We start from the raw sequence: 18,715 nt of genomic DNA on the forward strand, positions 1-18,715 counted from the left end.
TCTCCATTTATGTAGAGTTTTAATATATTATTTAGGAATATTCAATAAAACTATAAAGAAAAGAAAGATAAGCACAAGGATGACCATTACCTTTGATGGGAGAAGAAAGGGGATATGATTGGGGAGGGCATACAAACTATTTCAAAGATAATAATTTTGGGAGGTGGGCTGATGGGGTAACTGGGTGATGCGACATTTAGGAGGGCACACAATACAATGAGCACTGGTGTTATATAAGACTGATGAGTCACTAAACTCTACCTCTGAAACTAATAATACACTATAAGTTAGTTAATTGAATTTAAATTTAAAAAATCTAAAAAAACAAAAAATTTTTTTAACTCAGTGGAGGTACAAGGTTCACTGTATCCTAAGTCCTAACAGCTTACAAAATCTCTATTCAATATGTTATAATTTTAAAAAAGAGTAGAGTGGAAATAGCAATGGGCTAGAAAAACAGGTTTAGCAAAACCAAAATTCCACTTTGTGGCCAAGAGGAGCAGCAGTAGTTACTTTGCCCAGAGGATGACTAATATATGGAGGAAAAAAAGAGACTACAGAAGATATAGATCGGGACGCCTGGGTGACTCAGTCGGGTAAGCGTCTGCCTTCAGCTCAGGTCATGATCCCAGGGTCCTGGGATGGAGCCCCGCATTGCGCTTCCTGCTCAGCGGGGAGCCTGCTTCTCCTCTCCCTCTGACACCCCCCTCCCCCGGTTGTGCTCCCTCCCTCTCTCAAATAAATAAAATCTTTTTTTTTTTTTTTTTTTTTTAAAAGGAAGGATATAGATCTTCGTTTTTCTCATAAAATTGTAAGCAACTATCTCTTCATAGAAATCAAAGAAGCCTGGGGCGCCTGGGTGGTTCAGTCGGTTAAGCATCTGCCTTCGGCTCAGGTCATGATCCCAGGGCCCTCGGATCGAGTCCCGCATCGGGCTCCCTGCTCCTCGGGGAGCCTGCTTCTCCCTCTGCCTCTGCCTGCTGTTCCCCCTGCTTGTGCGTGCTCGCTCGCTCTCTCGCTCTAATAAATAAAATCTTAAAAAAATAAAAATAAAAGAAGCCTACCTAATGCTGGTATGGAAAAGAAAGTTTATCTAGGCATATTCCCATCAAGGCCTGCATCTGTGTGCAAGGATTTTATTTCACATGGTGCCTTTGTGCTAAATTAGAAAAAGGAACCCTTCCTCCAAGTAAGCAGTAGCCCAGAGAACCTCACGTGGCCAGGTATTCCACAGTAATCCTTTGTCTGTGAGGTAATTATGCTTACTAACAATAACTAACATCAAGTACCACTACCCGTTCTAAGTACTTTACATGTATTAACTCATGTAATCCTTACAATAATCAATTTTATAGTTAAGGAAACAGAGAGGTTGAGCAACTTGCGAAGGTCACAGGTCACTGCAGAGAAATCAGTATCTGAATCCAGGCAGAATGGTTCCAGACCCTGTACTCTTAGCTACTAAAGATACCGCCTTTTTGAAACAGCAACAGTTAAAAGCTTTAAAAAGCCCCTTCACAAGCTGTTTGCTACTCTTCAGTGGTGTGTATATACTGAGAAAATCACCTACCACAATTTTCCACAACCACAGAAAAAGATCTAGGATAGGTTTAGGGAGTCCTGAATCCCCTGAAATTACATCGAGATTTTTTATGTACAGTTGTGCTTTTTTCTGGAAAGAGAATACTTTTAGACTCCCCAAAACCATTAGGTTGTTAATGGTTCCTAATCATTTTACTACCAAATGTAATTTTTATCCCAGCACACCCCTCCTCAGATCTCATTTTGGAAGGATGTCTAAACAACCAGCATTCTTGTAATAATTTCATTTTCTTATTTTTATTAATCAGACGTCTGCCAATGTCAATCTGCCAATCAAAACTAAGAAAGAAAGATAATTATTGTTACTAGCCCTGGTTTAGAAATTTTCACTATTTTAAATTACAGGTAAATATTCAAAATGCCTCTATCATAAAGTTGGAAAGATTTAGATATTCTGGATTTGTTTCTTTCCTTAAGTTGTTGTCAGCTTATGTTAAAAGCAGTTGATTTAAAGTAAATATATGATTACTGTTAGGCTTGTAGAAATGCTGAAAATACCTTGAGAACCACCATTTCTCTATTGATCATTAAACATAATTGTTTACATTACTGAGAAAACCAACCATTTAGTTGGTAGGACCATTGAGCCACTGTGTAGTTGGCTCAATGCCAAGTACTATGGCTACATAGAGAAAAATCTTACAGGACTTCCAGATGTCCAGGGAATCCAGATTGGAAGCGATGCTTTGGGTAAAGGCTAAAGGCCTTCAGATAGATACTAAAAGACTGCATGAGAGTTCCTAGGAAATTCTGGAAGGCCCACAGAAGAAGCAACGTTTTCAAACCTCTTAACCTGCCAACAGTGGGTAAAAACGAAAGTTTAAAGAGTTTCTCTACTGCACAAATGCTTTACAAAAGGAAAACATAAATCAGGTTTTTGTGTTAAGAACTACAGTAAATTTAAGATTCTTCCTGAAACTTAGGAGAAAATTTAGAAAACAGCACTTTAACTGCAAAATGAAAATGCAACTCTAATCCACTGCAATTTGTATCTACTAATAATGGCAGCTTAATACATATTAAATAATTATCTTCTCTAAATATCCTGATTCTACATTCTTTGCTATTTCCTGAATGGATGTTAGTAAGCAAGCTCAAATCTGCCTTTGACAGACAAAAATTCTCTTGTTCTTTTTATGGTAGGATAATGTAAGTCTCAGACTGAGTCAGGATTGGGGTGACTTCTCCAGGCAAACATATCCCTTAGAATTCAGCCTCTGCTAACTCCTCATATAATATATAAAATCAGAAGACAGACGCACAGAAAAAGTATAAATGCTTTAAACTGTGAGTTCCCATTTTAATTATTTTCTTCCATGGAGTATTATATTCTAAGGTTAACCAATAATCAAAAATACCTATTTTTTATGAGACAATTTCTCTGATAAGTTTCATACACAAAGTCAAACCATTCAAGTTTCGTATTTTGTTAAGTAGTTTGGAATTTATATGAGAAGAAATTCAGGAGCATGGGGATAAACAGGAACCTTCTTTTTAAATTCACATAATCTAAAATAATTTTGTTAAAAATATACTATGAAAATAAATGCTCCTTAGAAAGTCTTCAGACTATTTTGTGAGGAACTACTTCTAATTTGGTAGTCTTGAAATCAGTTAGAGAAGACATATGGATAACAATCTTCAGCATGACTTACCACATATACTGTTCCCTCTTATGAAGAACACACGAGCCAAACAAAAAAAAATGATCCTGAGTTAGGAAACAGCTGCTGAATGTTCCCCTCTCACTCCAGGAACGGACAGACAAAACAGGTGTATGTGTGGACTGCTAGCATACCCTAAAAGGGAACAACTGCTTTAGACATTTATTCGTACAGTTCAATTGACCTTGCTCTAATGGACCAAAAGTCATGGTTCAAAGTCTATCTACAGTTTCAATTTCAAACACCAGCAGTAAAACCTTTAAGGTTAATACACAGCTATCTGTAGCTGTATTTAAAACTAAGTTTCTAAGTCTTGCCCCCTCCTCTGCACCACATTTATGTCATAATATGCCAGAACTGGGGTGCCTGGGTGGCTCAGTCATTAAGCGTCTGCCTTCAGCTCGGGTCACGGTCCCAGGGTCCTGGGATCGAGCCCCGCATTGGGCTCCCTGCTCAGAGAAGCCTGCTTCTCCCTCTCCCACTCCCTCTGCTTGTATTCCTTCTCTCGCTATGTCTCTGTCAAATAAATAAATAAAATCTTGAAAAAAAAAATGCCAGTATTATTTTCTCTCATAAATAAAATCTTAAAAAAAAAAAAAAGAAACATTGGTACAAATCAGAGCTAAACTACAGACTTCAAATTTCACCAGTTTCTCCATTAATGTCCTTTTTCTGTTCCAGATCCAATCTGGGATCTCATATTGCATTTAGTTGTTAATTCTCCTGAATCTCTAAACTGTTGACAGTCTCTTAGTCTTTACAGTTTCTTTTGTCTTTTGTGAACTTACTTAGTCTTTGTGACCTTGACACTTCTGGAAAGTAATGGTCACTTATTTTGTAGAATGATCCTCAATCTGGGTTTGTATGATGTTTTCTCATGATCAGAAAGATAACCAGATTGCATTTTTGGCAGGAATAACACCACAGAAATGATGTTGTATCCTTCTAACTGCATCATATCACTGAGTTCATGATGTCCATGTCCTACTACAGGTGATGTTAACTTCAATCATTGGGTTAATATGGTATCTCCACTGCGAAGTTACTATTTTTCCTTTGCAGCTAACAATTATCTTAGAAGAGATATTTTCAAACCATGCAAATACCCTGATTTTCCTCAAACTTCCATCCGCTAGCATTACAGTTGGATTTTGTCTGCAATAATTACTACAGTGCTGTTTGTCTGATGATTTTCTACTTCTTGCTTTTCATTCATTCACTGGACTTCTTCAGTAAGAGTTGTCCCTTCTTCCATTTGTTTATTAGACTATATCCATTCAAATGGATACTTCCTTTGTTCCATGCCTTAAAATCCAATACTACCATTATTCATTCTGTTGCTCAAATTGTTCCAACTTTGGCCATTAGAAGCTCCTTCAAGTTGGTTCCTGTGTCCTTTCAACAAGCCCCTAAACTTTTTTGAGCATTTCCTTAATTTCAAGCACTGCAAGATGTTCCAGGCTCCCTGCTTCAGCTCTGGAGTCAACTATGTTTCAAAAAATTTCCTCGGTCCTTTTAGCAAAGGATAGTGCTTAAAAACCAAAGTTTCACTGTCAAACCAACAATCTAGAGAGCCACCACTAATATTTGTCTTCTTACTAAACTCATTAGCTGGAAATCATTAGCGTCATCTTGGAGCGTATTAGAGATGCAAATTCTTGGGCCCGACCCCAGACCTCCTTTAACCAGAATCTTTTGAGAGGCTGGTGCAGGCTATGTTTTAAGAGATTTGTCAAATGATTCTAAGGCTTCACTATAAAGTTTGAGAAACACTGCTTTGAAGAGGTTTTCCTTCACTGTAGACCCTATGTTTAATAAAAAAAGAAAACTTTAATAACTCATCTTGTATATAAATCATACTTTCACTGACACAACTAATAAAACTATAGGTGAATGCCTCATTTGTTCAGTCAATACTTCCCTATTCTTCACTATTTTCCTATAAAAATTTTTTTGAAGTGGTTACAGTAGTTACAGATACTGTTATACTTTTATACAAAGAAGTTGTAAGTTCAGCCTCCAGGATCAATTCCTGCCTACATATATGACCTAACAACCATACACTGAAGCTGCAAAGATAAATCCCTTGCAGCACTGTCCTCTAAAGTCAGACTGCCTGGGCCTGAGCAGTTGTTGGTGAACTCGTCTCTATGCCTTCGTTTTCTTAACCACAAAAAGGAATAACGCTACCTAGATAAAAGAGGCACTGTGAGGGTTAAAGAGAGAACGTGCTACACTTGCCACTATGAGGGCACAAAAGAAGCCCTCAAAAACTATTATTATTTGAACTACTAAATAACAGTGCCACTAGACGTTTTATTTTTTGGAATGGGGAGAGCAAGTGGAAACTGTGCTAAAGGAAAGTTCTGCTGGTTCTTCACTAGTAGATCAGAATAAAGGCAGACCCAGACAGCTCTATTTATATAATCAAAACAAAACTCTCAGAAATTAACAAACCAATCTTTTAAATTTTTGACTTTTTGCAAAAAGGTTATTACATTTACATTATGTATACCTACAGTCAAGGGCTAAATGAGTACATTTAAAAAATATTTTGATCTGTTGAAATTATAGGTGAATTTTCTTCCTTTCTATTTTGATTATCAAAATCATGGACCAACTCCTTTAGTGTTAGTAAAGAGCAAAGTAGCATAATTAGTATTTTTTTTTAGGTTTTTTTTGTTTTTGTTTTTAAGATTTTATTTATTTGACAGAGAGAGAGAGAGCGGAGAGCAGGAACACAAGCAGGGGGAGTGGGGAGGGAGAAGCAGGCCTCCCGTGGAGCAGAGAGCCCGATGCGGGGCTTGATCCCAGGACGCGGGGATCATGACCTGAGCCGAAGGCAGACGCTTAACGACTGAGCCACCCAGGCGCCCCTAGCCCAATTAGTATTAACAGTTCCCAACTATTGAGTTCTTAAACTGTCCCATTTAATACTCCAAATAACCCTATGACTCTCCACTTCGCAGATGAGAAAAGGAGCTCAGAACAATACAGCAGACTGCCCAAGTCACACAGTGACAGAACAGGAATTCAAACTCAGCTCTGACTCCAAACTCTATACTCATGACGAATGTTGAGGCCATCATCTTTATTCACAAAAAGCTTGATTTGCTGTGCAAAACTTAAAAGTATGGTCACTATGTGGACTTACGTCTTCTGGGACACAATAGTAGCCATAAGATGTAGAATACTAACAAAATTTTAACACAAATTCTTCTTTTTTTTTAAGATTTTATTTATTTATTTGACAGAGAGAGAGAGAGAGACAGCGAGAAGAGAGAACACAAGCAGGGGGAGTGGGAGAGGGAGAAGCAGGCTTCCGCGGAGCAGGGGGCCAGATGTGGGGCTCAATCCCAGGACCCTGGGATCATGACCTGAGCCGAAGGCTGATTCTCAACAACTGAGACACCCAGGCGCCCCTTAACACAATTAAATTCCATATACAAAATGAGAAACAGAAAGCAGATAAGGCCTCTCTGAGCAAACTTCCCTTCAGGAAATTTAAGTGGCACTTCAGAGGAACGTGGATTTCCATGGTATACAGTTTAAAAATAACTTCTTAGGCAAAAACAAATTACATACAAAACACAATACATTATTAAAATACCCCCAAATCGGGCGCCTGGGTGGCTCAGCCTGCCTTCGGCTCAGGTCACGATCCCAGGGTCCTAGGATCGAGTCCCACATCGGGCTCCCTGCTCTTTGGGAGCCTGCTTCTCCCTCTGCCTCTCTCTCTCTCTCTGGTGAATAAATAAATAAAATCTTAAAAAAAAAAAAATACCCCCAAATCCTCAATATTATTAGCTAAATTTGTAAGTTACTCGGCTCTCAGGCGAGTATTTTCTCTATGCTGGTAAGGAAGATAAATGAAACAGAGCTTAAGTGAGTCACTCATCATTATGTGATGAACAAGCAGTAAAAGTGGTAATCAAGTTGTGGACTCTGCCTTCAACGTAATAAAAATTACTGAGGAGAGGATCTCACTTGAAGTTTCCATAGCAAATGTCAGTCTTCAAACTGTTGTAATCCACACAGGTACTTCCAAGAACATTCTTAGTTCTTCTACCATGAAGTTCCTTTTTTCATTAAATGATTTTCCACTGGCCATATATAGGCTAATCATGTGCTTTAAAAAATGAAACTGATAAATATGGATAGATTCCATGGCCCTAATTCTTTTCCCCGCCCCCCACCACAGCCCCAATTCGTTAAAAAAAGAGAGACAAGGATTTCTCATACAGATCCAAAATAAAATGTTCTAAAACCTAGAGACAAGTAAAACTGAAACAAAAGCAGTATGTAGAATTAGATTAAGATAACTCCTGTATCTATGTAGAAAGTCTAACAAGCACTACTGATAGAGTACTATACACTTTCTTGAAGGAAAAAGAGGTAAACTTTCACAACGGGTATGAAATGCAACTGAGAATATATATATAATATGTAAACAAAGTAATAATTGTAGGGTCTTACCAAAACTTCAAACTTAGCCCTTTTTAGCACCATTAAGGCTAAAAAAGGTGGGGGGAGAGTACTATTTTATAAGGATAAAGAAGACGAATAACGAGATCCTGTTAGGCACGCAGGTAAAGGGAGTAATCGCCACCTACACTGGCCGATTACCCGTTTATATTTTGAGCCTTATAGGAATTCTGCTGCTCGTCTCAAAGTCCAAACCAAACATTTATTCCCACCTTAATCTGTTTAATGTTTATAGGATTTGATTTCTCTTTTTACTCCAAAACAAAAATATGCCCCCAAACTGTTCCGTTTAAGGTTTTTTGCGGTAGGGAGGTGGGGGTGGGGAGGAATCATTTTGAAAAATCTTTCCAAAGAAGATATCTGAGCAAATATTAGCACATGGAAAAGTTGTATATATATTTTATCTACTTACAAATTCTAGCAGGGTCTTAAACCGTCAACTGTCAACGTCAGGGGAGCCCCTCGGGTGTTCTTTCTGCTCCACGACGAGGGCTGCACCCCTCCTCGGACGCGGCCGATCAGAATGTCGTCCCAGTCCCTGTCCACGTGATACGACCTCCGTAGGGAGGGGAGGAGCCCGCGGAATGCTGGGACTGGTAGTCGGCCCACCCCTCCTCCTTCCCAGTGCACACTCCCCTCCCTCTACTCCCCACCCACCCGCCAGAGCCCAGGCGAGGGGCGTGGTGAGTACGCGCAGCAGAAGCGCCCGGGTCCAGTTCCCCTGCAGACCCACAGGAAGGTACGCACCACTGCAAGACAACCACCAACTCTAGCACTTACAAATTTACAGCTGGAACCCGTGGAACCAACTCAGTGAGGGGCATTACCCAGTAATAGCACGCCCCAGTCAGACGTGACTTGGAACTCAGCCTCTACTTCTACTACGTGTGTGTCCCCAAACGAGTTGCTTAATCCAAACCTCAGTTTGCTCGCGTCAAATGGGAACAAGGCTCTTACATACCTCATAAGGTTATTGTGAGTAAACGTGCTGATTAATGAACGTAAGGGTATCTGCTAAATGATAGTAGTAAATGATGAATTAAAAATAGCTATTATTTTGATTAATTCTATAAATGTGAAGATTGAGAGAGGGCAAGGAATTTACCCTAGAACACATGATTGGTCATAGGCAATCAAGTAAGTCTAAAATTCCTGTTCCTGACCAACACCAACACAAAACAACACAGAAGAAATCCCTGTTAAAGCTCACTTTTCCTTTCCTCATTTTTTCTGTAACATTTCTGACCAATACACTATTTTACTTACTTTGATTTTTATCTGACTCCCATAGAATGTAAATTCCAAGGCAGGGACGGTTGTATTTTGGTCTATTCTATCACTGCTATATCCTCAGCACCTAGAACAGGGTTTGTCTAGTACATAGCAGAAGCTCAAATATTTATTTGGTTATTGATTCTTCATGTAGTGGTGATTTTTGGTGCCTTCATCTTCTCATTCTTTCTGCAGAAATCACAGAATTTGGGAACACTCCTAGATGCTTAATAATTGACTGCAATTTCTAATTCAACAAAGAATAAGTGGAAGAATATTATATCCCATTCACTTTGTTGAATTTAACTTTTTTAAAGTTCAGTATAACATTTCTAGCTAGACGCTTTTATTTGTATTAACAGTCTTTAAAATATTTTTCCTATCACTCATGAGAATGGGGAATAAATGGAGTTAGCTACTATTTCTTTACTTTCTCTTAATATTTTAATTATCTTTAACTTATTAATAACAAGGTTGCCTTTCTACTAAGATATAAAGTTCTTTCCCTACCTGACCAGAAATGTATGCACAAAGAATTGATAGATGCTTTCTCAGTAATAAATGGATTTCTGCTTACCCTAAACAAACTCATGTACAAAAATTACGTTATTTTAAAATAAAATGTTTCCTTTAGAATAGCTACTTTAGAAATCCAGTGTTGTTGACACTGGATTTCTAGACCTAGGGATAACAGCTAGGTATATAAATTGATGCCAGTTATTTAATCTGAATTATAATTTTTTGTGTATATCTTTCCCCTAATAAATGGCAAATTCCCTAAGGGTAAAGAATACACATTAATTTAATCCATACATTTATCAAACATCTATGCTGTGGCAACACAGATGTTTGATAAATATATGAATTAAATTCCTTCTTATAATCATTTCTTCTCTTACCTGTCTTCTCTCGTGATCCACTGAATTCCTCTATATATCTCAAATTCCCGAATTGTCTAACATCCAGAGCTCATGCCCCTTCTTGGTATTGGTGACCCAGCAAGTCCCTTATACTATTGGCTATGAATCTACTGCCTCTAATGTCACCTCTTTTGGGCCACCCTTGTAGTTTGGAAAACATCTACAGTAGAAAATCTGGTTTGACAAGAGTTTAGCTTTACCTCACAGTTAGTGACGAAAGTTATTTGTAAGGTTGCTAGATGTGGGAGACAGGTATGGCAGAGCTAGGAATATGTATTCTTATTACCTAGACAAAAGAGGGAAAATCCTAAGCAAATATATGTGTTAAAGCTACGATGCGCCTCTGATTTTAAGATTCCTGATTTGTTTCTTTGGAAAGCCAAAGCCATTAGTTTCTTTCCTAAGCCTTTATAAGGATTTTGTATAACACAGTACTGATTATTCAATAATATGAAGATCATCTAATCTGATTGTTCAGTAATATATAGAACCTCTTGTCCTTTCTTTTTTTAATAAGTCCCCAAACCTAAGTTTAAAAGTCTGTGTCCAAGTTTCTACATAGAAACTGTACTGGTGGGGCACGTGGGTGGCTCAGTCGTTAAGCGTCTGCCTTCGGCTCAGGTCATGATCCCAGGGTTCTGGGATCGAGCCCCGCTTCGGGCTCCCTGCTCGGCGGGAAGCCTGCTTCTCCCTCTCCCGCTCCCTCTGCTTGTGTTCCTTCTCTCACTGTGTCTCTCTCGGTCAAAAAAATAAAAAATCTTAAAAAAAAAAAAAAACCAAAAAACTGTACTGGTAAATGTTTTAAAGAGGTACTTAAATATGCATTAATGTTCATAACATGAACTTTGTATACTAATACTATAGTTTTATATCCTTTAAATAATTACATTATGAAACTTTTATTATGTTAATAATGAGCAATAGGCACCTTATAGAGAAATCATTATTTAAATAAAATCAAAGCCAGATATTACCAAGTATCAATCTTTTCAGCATTTTATCAGAGAAGAATTAAGTCCCACAAATTTTCCAAACACTGTATCATTTAACCCAAGCTGGCAAAGGAGAATACGCTTTTAATTTTCCCTTAAAATGAAAGATTAAAAAATTAGTAGCATCTCCTTTGTCACTCTTCCTCCAGTTTCTTTGGCTATGTTGTATATTATAAACAAAAACTAAGCTCCTGACAGGCTAAAATCTGGGTGACTCTAAAGCATGTAATTGTGTCTGCGGCCAAATTTATGAACTATTAGTGAAAACATAAGACACCTGAAGATTTCTTGGGGCGCCTGGGTGGCTCAGTCGTTAAGCGTCTGCCTTCGGCTCAGGTCGTGATCCCAGGGTCCTGGGATCGAGCCCCACATAGGGCTCCCTGCTCCGCGGGAAGCCTGCTTCTCCCTCTCCCACTCCCCCTGCTTGTGTTCCCTCTCTCGCTGTGTCTCTCTCTGTCAAATAAATAAAATCTTTAAAAAAAAAAAAAAAGACACCTGAAGATTTCATTAAATTGAAATTTTTGCCCAGTTTAAGCAAATGAGTCGCAGAAAAACATTCTAAGATGATTTTAAATACCTGAAATAAACATCTTCAAAGTTTTCAGAATCATTCATTGTAGTTGGTTCCCAAAATTACAATTTCTTAAATCTACTCACTAAAATCAATTCTAGAAAGCCCTTCAAGAAGACAAGTGTGGGGGCACCTGGGTGGCTCAGTCCTTAAAGCGTCTGCCTTGGGCTCAGATCATGATCCCAGACTGCCGGGATCAAGCCCCATACAGGGCTCCCTGGTCAGCGGGAAGCCTGCTTCTCCCTCTCCCACTCCCCCCGCTTGTGTTCCCTCTCTCGCTGTGTTTCTGTCAAAGAAATAAAATCTGGAAAAAAAAAAAAAAAAAAAGACAAATGTGTATATTTGAGGTAAATATTAATCTTTCTCCCAAATATTGACCTTCTCCATGTCTAAATTTGGCTAAATAACTGCAGATTAGCCACATCTGTAAATATGGTATAGAGAGGTGAAACAAATAGCTCTTACCATGTTTTCTTTTTTTGTTTTTTAAAGATTTTATTTATTCATGAGAGACGGGGGGGGGGGGGCGGTGCAGAGGGAGAAGCAGGCTCCCCAAGGAGCAGGAAGCCCAATGCGGAACTCGATTCCAGGACCCTGAGATTATGACCTTAGCCGAAGGCAGATGCTTAACCATCTGAGTCACCCAGGCGCCCTACCCATGTTTTCTTATTCGGTAAACTAAAGGCAGGGAACCCTAAGTAAAATTCAGTAGATCAAATCATACCCAAAATCAAAATCAAAATAATGGATCACAAGTTAAATTACATTGCTCTTATTTAATCAAAGTATTTGCTTATTTCTCAAAGTCCGTAACACAGCACTAGTAAGGTTTCTGAACAGTGAGAGTTTTTATACGAAAGCCAGGAATGACTGTTTGCATAAATTCTGCAAATGTAAATCCACCCGAGTGTGTGTCTGTAGATACGATTTTGCACTCTCAACAGGTGACTTAAAAATTAAAACTGGCTGCCTTCATAAGGACCTTAAAACTAAAAATTTTTCCAAGAAAAGATGGCACTTGCAGAAGTATCTTTAAACCATCACTCCTACTAGAAACACTTAGAAAGGCATGGCTAAGCTAGCAGTCGATCAAAAAGGTTCCAGGAAAACTGCGCAACAGCCTGGGGGCGAGGAAAGAAACTTCTCCAACCGACTTTCGCTCGGCCTTTCCAAGAGACTCGGAACCGGGGGCCAGGACCGGCGTCTCCTGCGTGCGGGCAACAGTTGCCACAAGCAGCTCGGTTTAGAAAAAGCAATCTGCCCAGCCAATTGTCCCTTCTCCGTCGTCCCCTCCCTCCCTCCTTCCCCCAAGGCCAAGGACAGCGACGTCGTCCTCCCTCTTCTCCTCCTCTTTGGTGCCTTCAGCCAGGAGGCGGGAGTGACCCGCAACAGCTGACCCGGCAGAGGCACTGCCTCTCCCACAGCCCTCAGGACACACCATGGGCCCAGAGGCGGGTTTGCAGCACAGCAGCGACGACGCAGGCGGCGGCCCCGGCGACTCTCAACTGCCTCCCTGACCGCCGCGACCACCGCCCAACACCCCGAAGAGTCGTCGCCAGCAACAGCAGGAGAATCTAAGGACCCCAAAACCACCTTCGCGATCGACTCAAGCTACGTCAACAACCATGGCGGGGGACGGGCGGCGGGCGGAGCCGGGGAGAGAAGGATGGAGAGAAGGATGGGGGATGTACGTCACACCCCGGGCCCCCCTACGGGAAGGAAAGCGCCGGCTCGCCCCTCAAAATGGCGGCGGCAGTGACGCGCCTGCGTACGGGACTCCTTCGCCGTCGCGCCACGGCCGGCGGGAAGTGAGGTTCTCAGAAAAGCCGCCAGAAGTGTACGGCGACTTCGAGCCCCGAATGGCCAAAGAAAAGTCCCCGGCGAGAAGACGAGTCCCGCTAGAAGAGTTCCGGCCTGATTCTGCGAAAGAGGAAGTGAGGGAAAGCGCCTACTACCTTCGGTCTCGGCAGCGGAGGCAGCCGCGACTCCAGGGAGCCGAGGAGATGAACACACGAAGGACTACCCGCCTGCAGCAGCAGCAGCAGCAGTCACACCAGCCCCTGCTCCAGCCGTCTCCGGTTACGACCAGGAGAGGGTTACGGGACTCTCATTCCGCTGAAGGTGAGGCCGCCGGAGGTAACAGTCTCAGCGGTGAGTCGGGGAACGAGCGCAGCGCGCGGGCGCAAGCGGAGTGTTGCGCGTGCCGGGCGGGCGTGCGTCCCCGCGCAGCTCATCCCCGCCCAGCTCATCCGCGCCGGGGCTCGGGTGGCTCCGCGGCGTGGATGGACTGGCGCCCCGAGGCGGGAGGGCTGGAAAGGCGGTCGGGCGGAGCGACCCTAGCGGGGAGCTCTGCGCATCCCTGGGCATCGACCCAAGGGGCTTCGAATTGCCTCTTTCTGCAGGCCTTCACGGGGAGGGGGTGGCGAGTTGGGTGGCTGGCGGGACAGGGAAACACTTCAGGCTCGGTTTCACTTCGGTTCCCTCTGTCCTGCGGATGTTGCTACCAAAGCCACTTCCATTTCCTCTAACTCTCGGAGGCCAGAAGACCCCGGCTGAGAGTTATGGTTCCAATGTAACCTTCCAGTCCTTTTACATCGCCACCCAGGTCGGGGGAGAGGGAGGGGAAATTTGGTGAGTGGGCGTTTCGAGAGAGAGCTTCGTTGGTGAGTTGACCGGAGACCCCACCCAAATACTTACACTGAGGTGGGGTAAGGCAGTTATCCTGAGCTTGAGGATCCCTAATGCCTGATAAACTTGAGCTCTTTCTCAAGTATGGTGGTCTCTGTAAAACTTCGCCTCCGTGTGATCTCATTGGTTAAGTAGCTCGACAAAACGAGATTCTTAATTAGTTTTCCACTAAATGGGCCGAGAGGATATTGGCAAAGCGAGTGTATAGTTTTAGGTAAGTCACAGGTGAAGCAACTCCCTTAAGCCATCCTCTCCCATCCTCCTCCTCCTCCCTCATCTAACACTGAGTCACAGGTAAAGTTTCGTGTTAGCCCCATGTAAGGCACCTATGAGCTAAAAATCCGGGGGTTTTAATCACAATGGGATTACACAGTTAGTGGTAGCCCATTGATAGGTATGAAGAGGTGGATTTTCAGCTCAGAGCAGAGTAATAGGCAACGCTTGTACCTGCTGACACATGAAGTGCTGACACATTTGAAGATGCGTTGATTTTGAAAACTATGTTAAAGAGATGTAAGTTGCTGTTGGCTGTAGCTACTCAAGACAGTTTAGCCCACTTAGTTTTATCTCTTTTAAGATTAGAAACTTCCTAAAGACAAAGATCCCATCATCTTGGTGAAGTTAGTTATCTCCTTCTATATCTGAAGACCTCTTTGCACATGGTAGGCAATAAATAGGTTACATTGTATTGACTCTGCCACAGAGCCTAGTGCAGTTATATAAGCTAACTTTTTTTTTAATACATAAAGAATTTATTTCTATTTTAGTAAATCTGTAAGGTTCTAAACATTTTTCACACTTCTGCTTTCTTCCACATCATTTCTGAAACTCTGGCCCATCTTTTAAATTTCTAAATTAATATACTTTTATTGTAAAGCATCAAAGGTGAGTAGTTTATTTTTTATATTGCCTTGAGTAGTTATACCCAAATTCCTAGGTTTTGGTAGATCTAATTACACATTTCTAAAGAAATGAATTACTTGCGTTTCTGCTTGTATATTGCTGTTAAGGTGCATAATCTGTACCCACGTCATATATTCTGAATTTTGACAAAAGTCATGTCTGTTCTTTAGAGGATGAACCAGCTTCACAAACTGTTTTAAGCCAGACAGTCCCAAAGAAAACTATCCAGAGAACACAAGAAACTCCAGGTAAGAAAAGTGATTTTGTTTTTTGCCTTATCTGCCAACTTTTTTTATGTACGCATAATAGCTTGGTTCATCAAGGGTCCCAAATCATAACTTACTCAGAGGCTCAGTGAATCTTCTCTATAGATTGTTTATTGGATTAAGCCATATAGGCATATGTCAAGAAAAGATGGGATGGATACTTCAGTAACTACTAATTACCTGCCACTTTGTGTATGGTCATTCATTCACATAACTCTGCAGGATAGATGTACCCATTTTATAGGTGAGGAAACTGGAACTCAGAGAAGCTAAGACTCTTCCCTACGATTACATGATATATGATGGAACCAAAATTCATACCCAGGTTTGTCTTCTCCAAAGCCTTTTCATTTTCCCCAAGCACCTCATTGTCACTCTCCTGTGTAATAATTAGATACTCAGTGAAGTTCGTTAAGTGTGGTATGCATGATTATCACACTACTTTCCGTTTAAAATGGATTAAGTGGCAGGCACCTGGCTGGCTCAGCAGTAAAGCATGGGACTCTTGATCTCAGGGTCATGAATTCAAGCCCCATTTTGGGCATGGTGCCTACTTAAAAAAAATAAACAAAATAAAATAAAATGAATTAAGTAGTCTGGATAGTAAAATCATGACATGATATGATCAGTGTTTCATCAAATCTAAAATGTCATCAGTTGTAAGATCTACCATCATTGTTTTATGTACCACCTAGAAAGAAGAAATGCTGCCAACTAAACTGTAATATGCCATAGATGGTATGATGCATCCCAATTTCAGAGATGTTAAAGTGTAGAAATATTTGTATCTTAGTATCAATGTAACATAGAAGTAGGCTACATTGATAGTCTACTTGAGTTTTAAAAACCGTTTAAACTATTTTGAAAAGCAGGGGAAAGGATTTAGTTCAGTTATTAATGCTTAGTATCCTTTAGTTTTTAGTTCCATTTATTTTCAGTTTGCTTTTTTTGATATTAGGAAAGTCCCACAACCATAAATAATGGTAACTATGAAACTGACCATCCCTGACTTTTTTTTTTTTAAACTCATATCTTGACTTGTTTCCTTATCCATTGCTTCTGATAAGATTATGCTTTGGGGTGCCTGGATGTCTCAGTCATTTAAGCGTCAGACTCTTGATTTCAGCTCAAGTCATGATCTCAGGGTCCTGGGATCGAGCCCCACATTGGGCTCGCTGCTCAACACGGAGTCTGCTTGAGACTCTCTCCCTCTGCTCCTCCTCCTGTGCATGCACCTGCGCACACACTCTCTCTTCCTCTCTCACTCTCAAATAAATCTTAAAAAAAAAAAAGATTATGCTTTATAATTTGACTTATTCTGTTCTCAATTTAGAATAAAGTTCAAGTTTAGTTCCAGATAAACACACCCTTTATATTTAATGCCTATATTACTGTGTTAAGATTATGAACTCTCTTCGGGGTGCCTGGGTGGCTCAGTCGTTAAGCATCTGCCTTCGGCTCAGGTCATGATCCCAGGGTCCTAGGATCGAGCCCCTCGTCAGGCTCCGTGCTCAGCAGGAAGCCTGCTTCTCCCTCTCCCACTCCCCCTGCTTGTGTTCCTGCTGTCGCTATCTCTCTCACTGTCAAATAAATAAATAAATTAAAAAAAAAAAGATTATAAACTCTCTTAGAAAAATACTTTGAGGGGCGCCTGGGTGGCTCAGTCAAGCGTCCAACTCTTGGTTTCACCTTGGGTCATGATCTCTTGGGTGATAAGATCGAGCCCCAAATAGGGCTCCCTGCTCAGTGGGGAGTCTGCTTAAAGCTTCTCTTCTTCTGTCCCTTCCCTCACTTGCACGCATGGTCTCTCTCTCTCAGATAAATAAATAAATCTTTAAAAAATAAAGACCTAAACCAAGGGGCCACCTTCTAAAACAACCTAATAAAGACAACTACATCATTTGTCATCCTGTTTTTGTAAGTCATGTTAAATGTTGATTAGCTTAGAAGAGGGATACGGTTTGAACTTTTCTTATTGTTCGAAGTTCCAGAATTGAATTATTTTCACATTAAAATAGCCATTGGGTTGTTCATTCAGTTCAGTCCATGTATACTTAATATGACTGTTCTGTGATCAGATTCATTCTTTTCTGGAAATCATGAAGCTAATTTACAATATGAAATTATATTAGGAGAATTTCATTTATTTTTCCTATAGTTAAATAGATATTTTTGTTCTAATAGTTGTGGTTCCTAGCTAAATAATCATAGATAATTATTTTTTAATGCCTACTATTTTGTCACAAACATTTGATTCTTTGGCTGCTGAACATTTGATTCTTTGGAGCATTCATTCATTCTCCAGATATTTATCGAGCACCTACTTTATGCCAGTCCCCACGCTAGATGCTGGGGGTGCAGTGGCGAGTAAAAGCAGGCAAGGGACAAAGATTGCTACAAAAGAAGGGTACTTGCTATTTTATTCTCTAATACCTCTCTTTGGTACTCTTTCTACTTCAAGTATCTTATATAAGGTTATGTAGATCATAGAGCATACAGGAAATGCTTCTTAAAAGATGGAACTGAAACAGTAATTGATGTCTATAGATTAAGTTGAGCTTTAGGTTTTAACTAAATCTGAAAAGGGTGGGAATGCAGAAGAGGAAAAGAAGGAAGTTGTAATGATGGGATTATGAACATGTATAAGATTTATTTTTAAAGGTAATTCTTTAAGTTTTAAATACCTGATGTGTGAAGTACTAGCAACTAAGGTAGATATTTCATAAAATCTTAAGAGCTGAAAGATTTAGGGAAGTCATCTACTCAAAGTTTCTATCAGTGCAGGTATCCCCTTGTCAACATCCATTCATATAGTGCCTGATCATTTTCACTGAAATGGAAATCATTCCCTCACTATCTGTTCTGTTTTGGAGACAACAATAATTTTTATATGTTTACTTGTTTATTTGTTTATTGTTTACTTGTTTATTTGTTCATTTCATATTTTTTAAAATGTTTTCCTATATTAGTGGTGAGTGAAGATCCTATAATCAGCCTGTGTAGACCCCCTCTAAGAAGTCCAAGATCTGGTAAGAGATTGTTTTGTCTCTTGGTTTAACTGTTTTATAAATACAGTTTTATTTTTAAATAGGTTAGCACATGTATTCATATGGTTCAGAATTTAAAAGTTATTATAAGTATACAATGAAAAGTCTCCCTGCCCTCTCTGTCCTTTACGCAGTCTCCTCATCAGAGGCAACCAATGTTTTCAGTTTCTTAGATATTTTTTTAGGGATATTTTATGGAGATACAAGGAAATTCATGTATAAATATTTTCCTCCCTTCTTAACACAAATGTTAGCCCAATAAACACTCTTTTCTGCACCTTCCTATTGTCTGTTTTTATTTCTAT

The 18,715-nt window shown here is 40.3% G+C and overlaps 2 protein-coding genes across 6 annotated transcripts in view; one reads left to right on the forward strand and one right to left on the reverse strand.

Moving 5' to 3' along the window:
* The window catches only part of LOC116624818 (torsin-1A-interacting protein 2-like), a 45,705-nt gene extending 32,222 nt beyond the window's left edge, over positions 1-13,483 (reverse strand). Inside the window, exon 1 of one of the 2 annotated variants that reach the window (XM_032393017.1) lies at positions 13,462-13,483. The gene's annotated coding sequence lies outside the window, so the exon portion shown is untranslated. Of the gene's footprint in view, positions 1-8,163; positions 8,244-13,461 lie in introns of those variants that run through there. The other variant, XM_032393016.1, reaches the window with a different exon arrangement.
* The window catches only part of TOR1AIP1 (torsin 1A interacting protein 1), a 40,610-nt gene continuing 34,496 nt past the window's right edge, over positions 12,602-18,715 (forward strand). For 2 of the 4 annotated variants that reach the window (XM_032393012.1, XM_032393014.1), the window contains exons 1-3: positions 12,604-13,627; positions 15,268-15,345; positions 18,333-18,392. In XM_032393012.1, coding sequence (XP_032248903.1) covers positions 13,132-13,627; positions 15,268-15,345; positions 18,333-18,392 — 634 coding nt within the window. In that variant the 5' untranslated portion in view covers positions 12,604-13,131. Of the gene's footprint in view, positions 13,658-15,267; positions 15,346-18,332; positions 18,393-18,715 lie in introns of all 4 variants that reach the window. The other 2 variants (XM_032393013.1, XM_032393011.1) reach the window with 2 other exon arrangements.

Source organism: Phoca vitulina, unplaced genomic scaffold (assembly GCF_004348235.1).
Source record: "Phoca vitulina isolate PV1807 unplaced genomic scaffold, GSC_HSeal_1.0 scaffold71, whole genome shotgun sequence".
Lineage (NCBI taxonomy): Eukaryota > Metazoa > Chordata > Mammalia > Carnivora > Phocidae > Phoca > Phoca vitulina.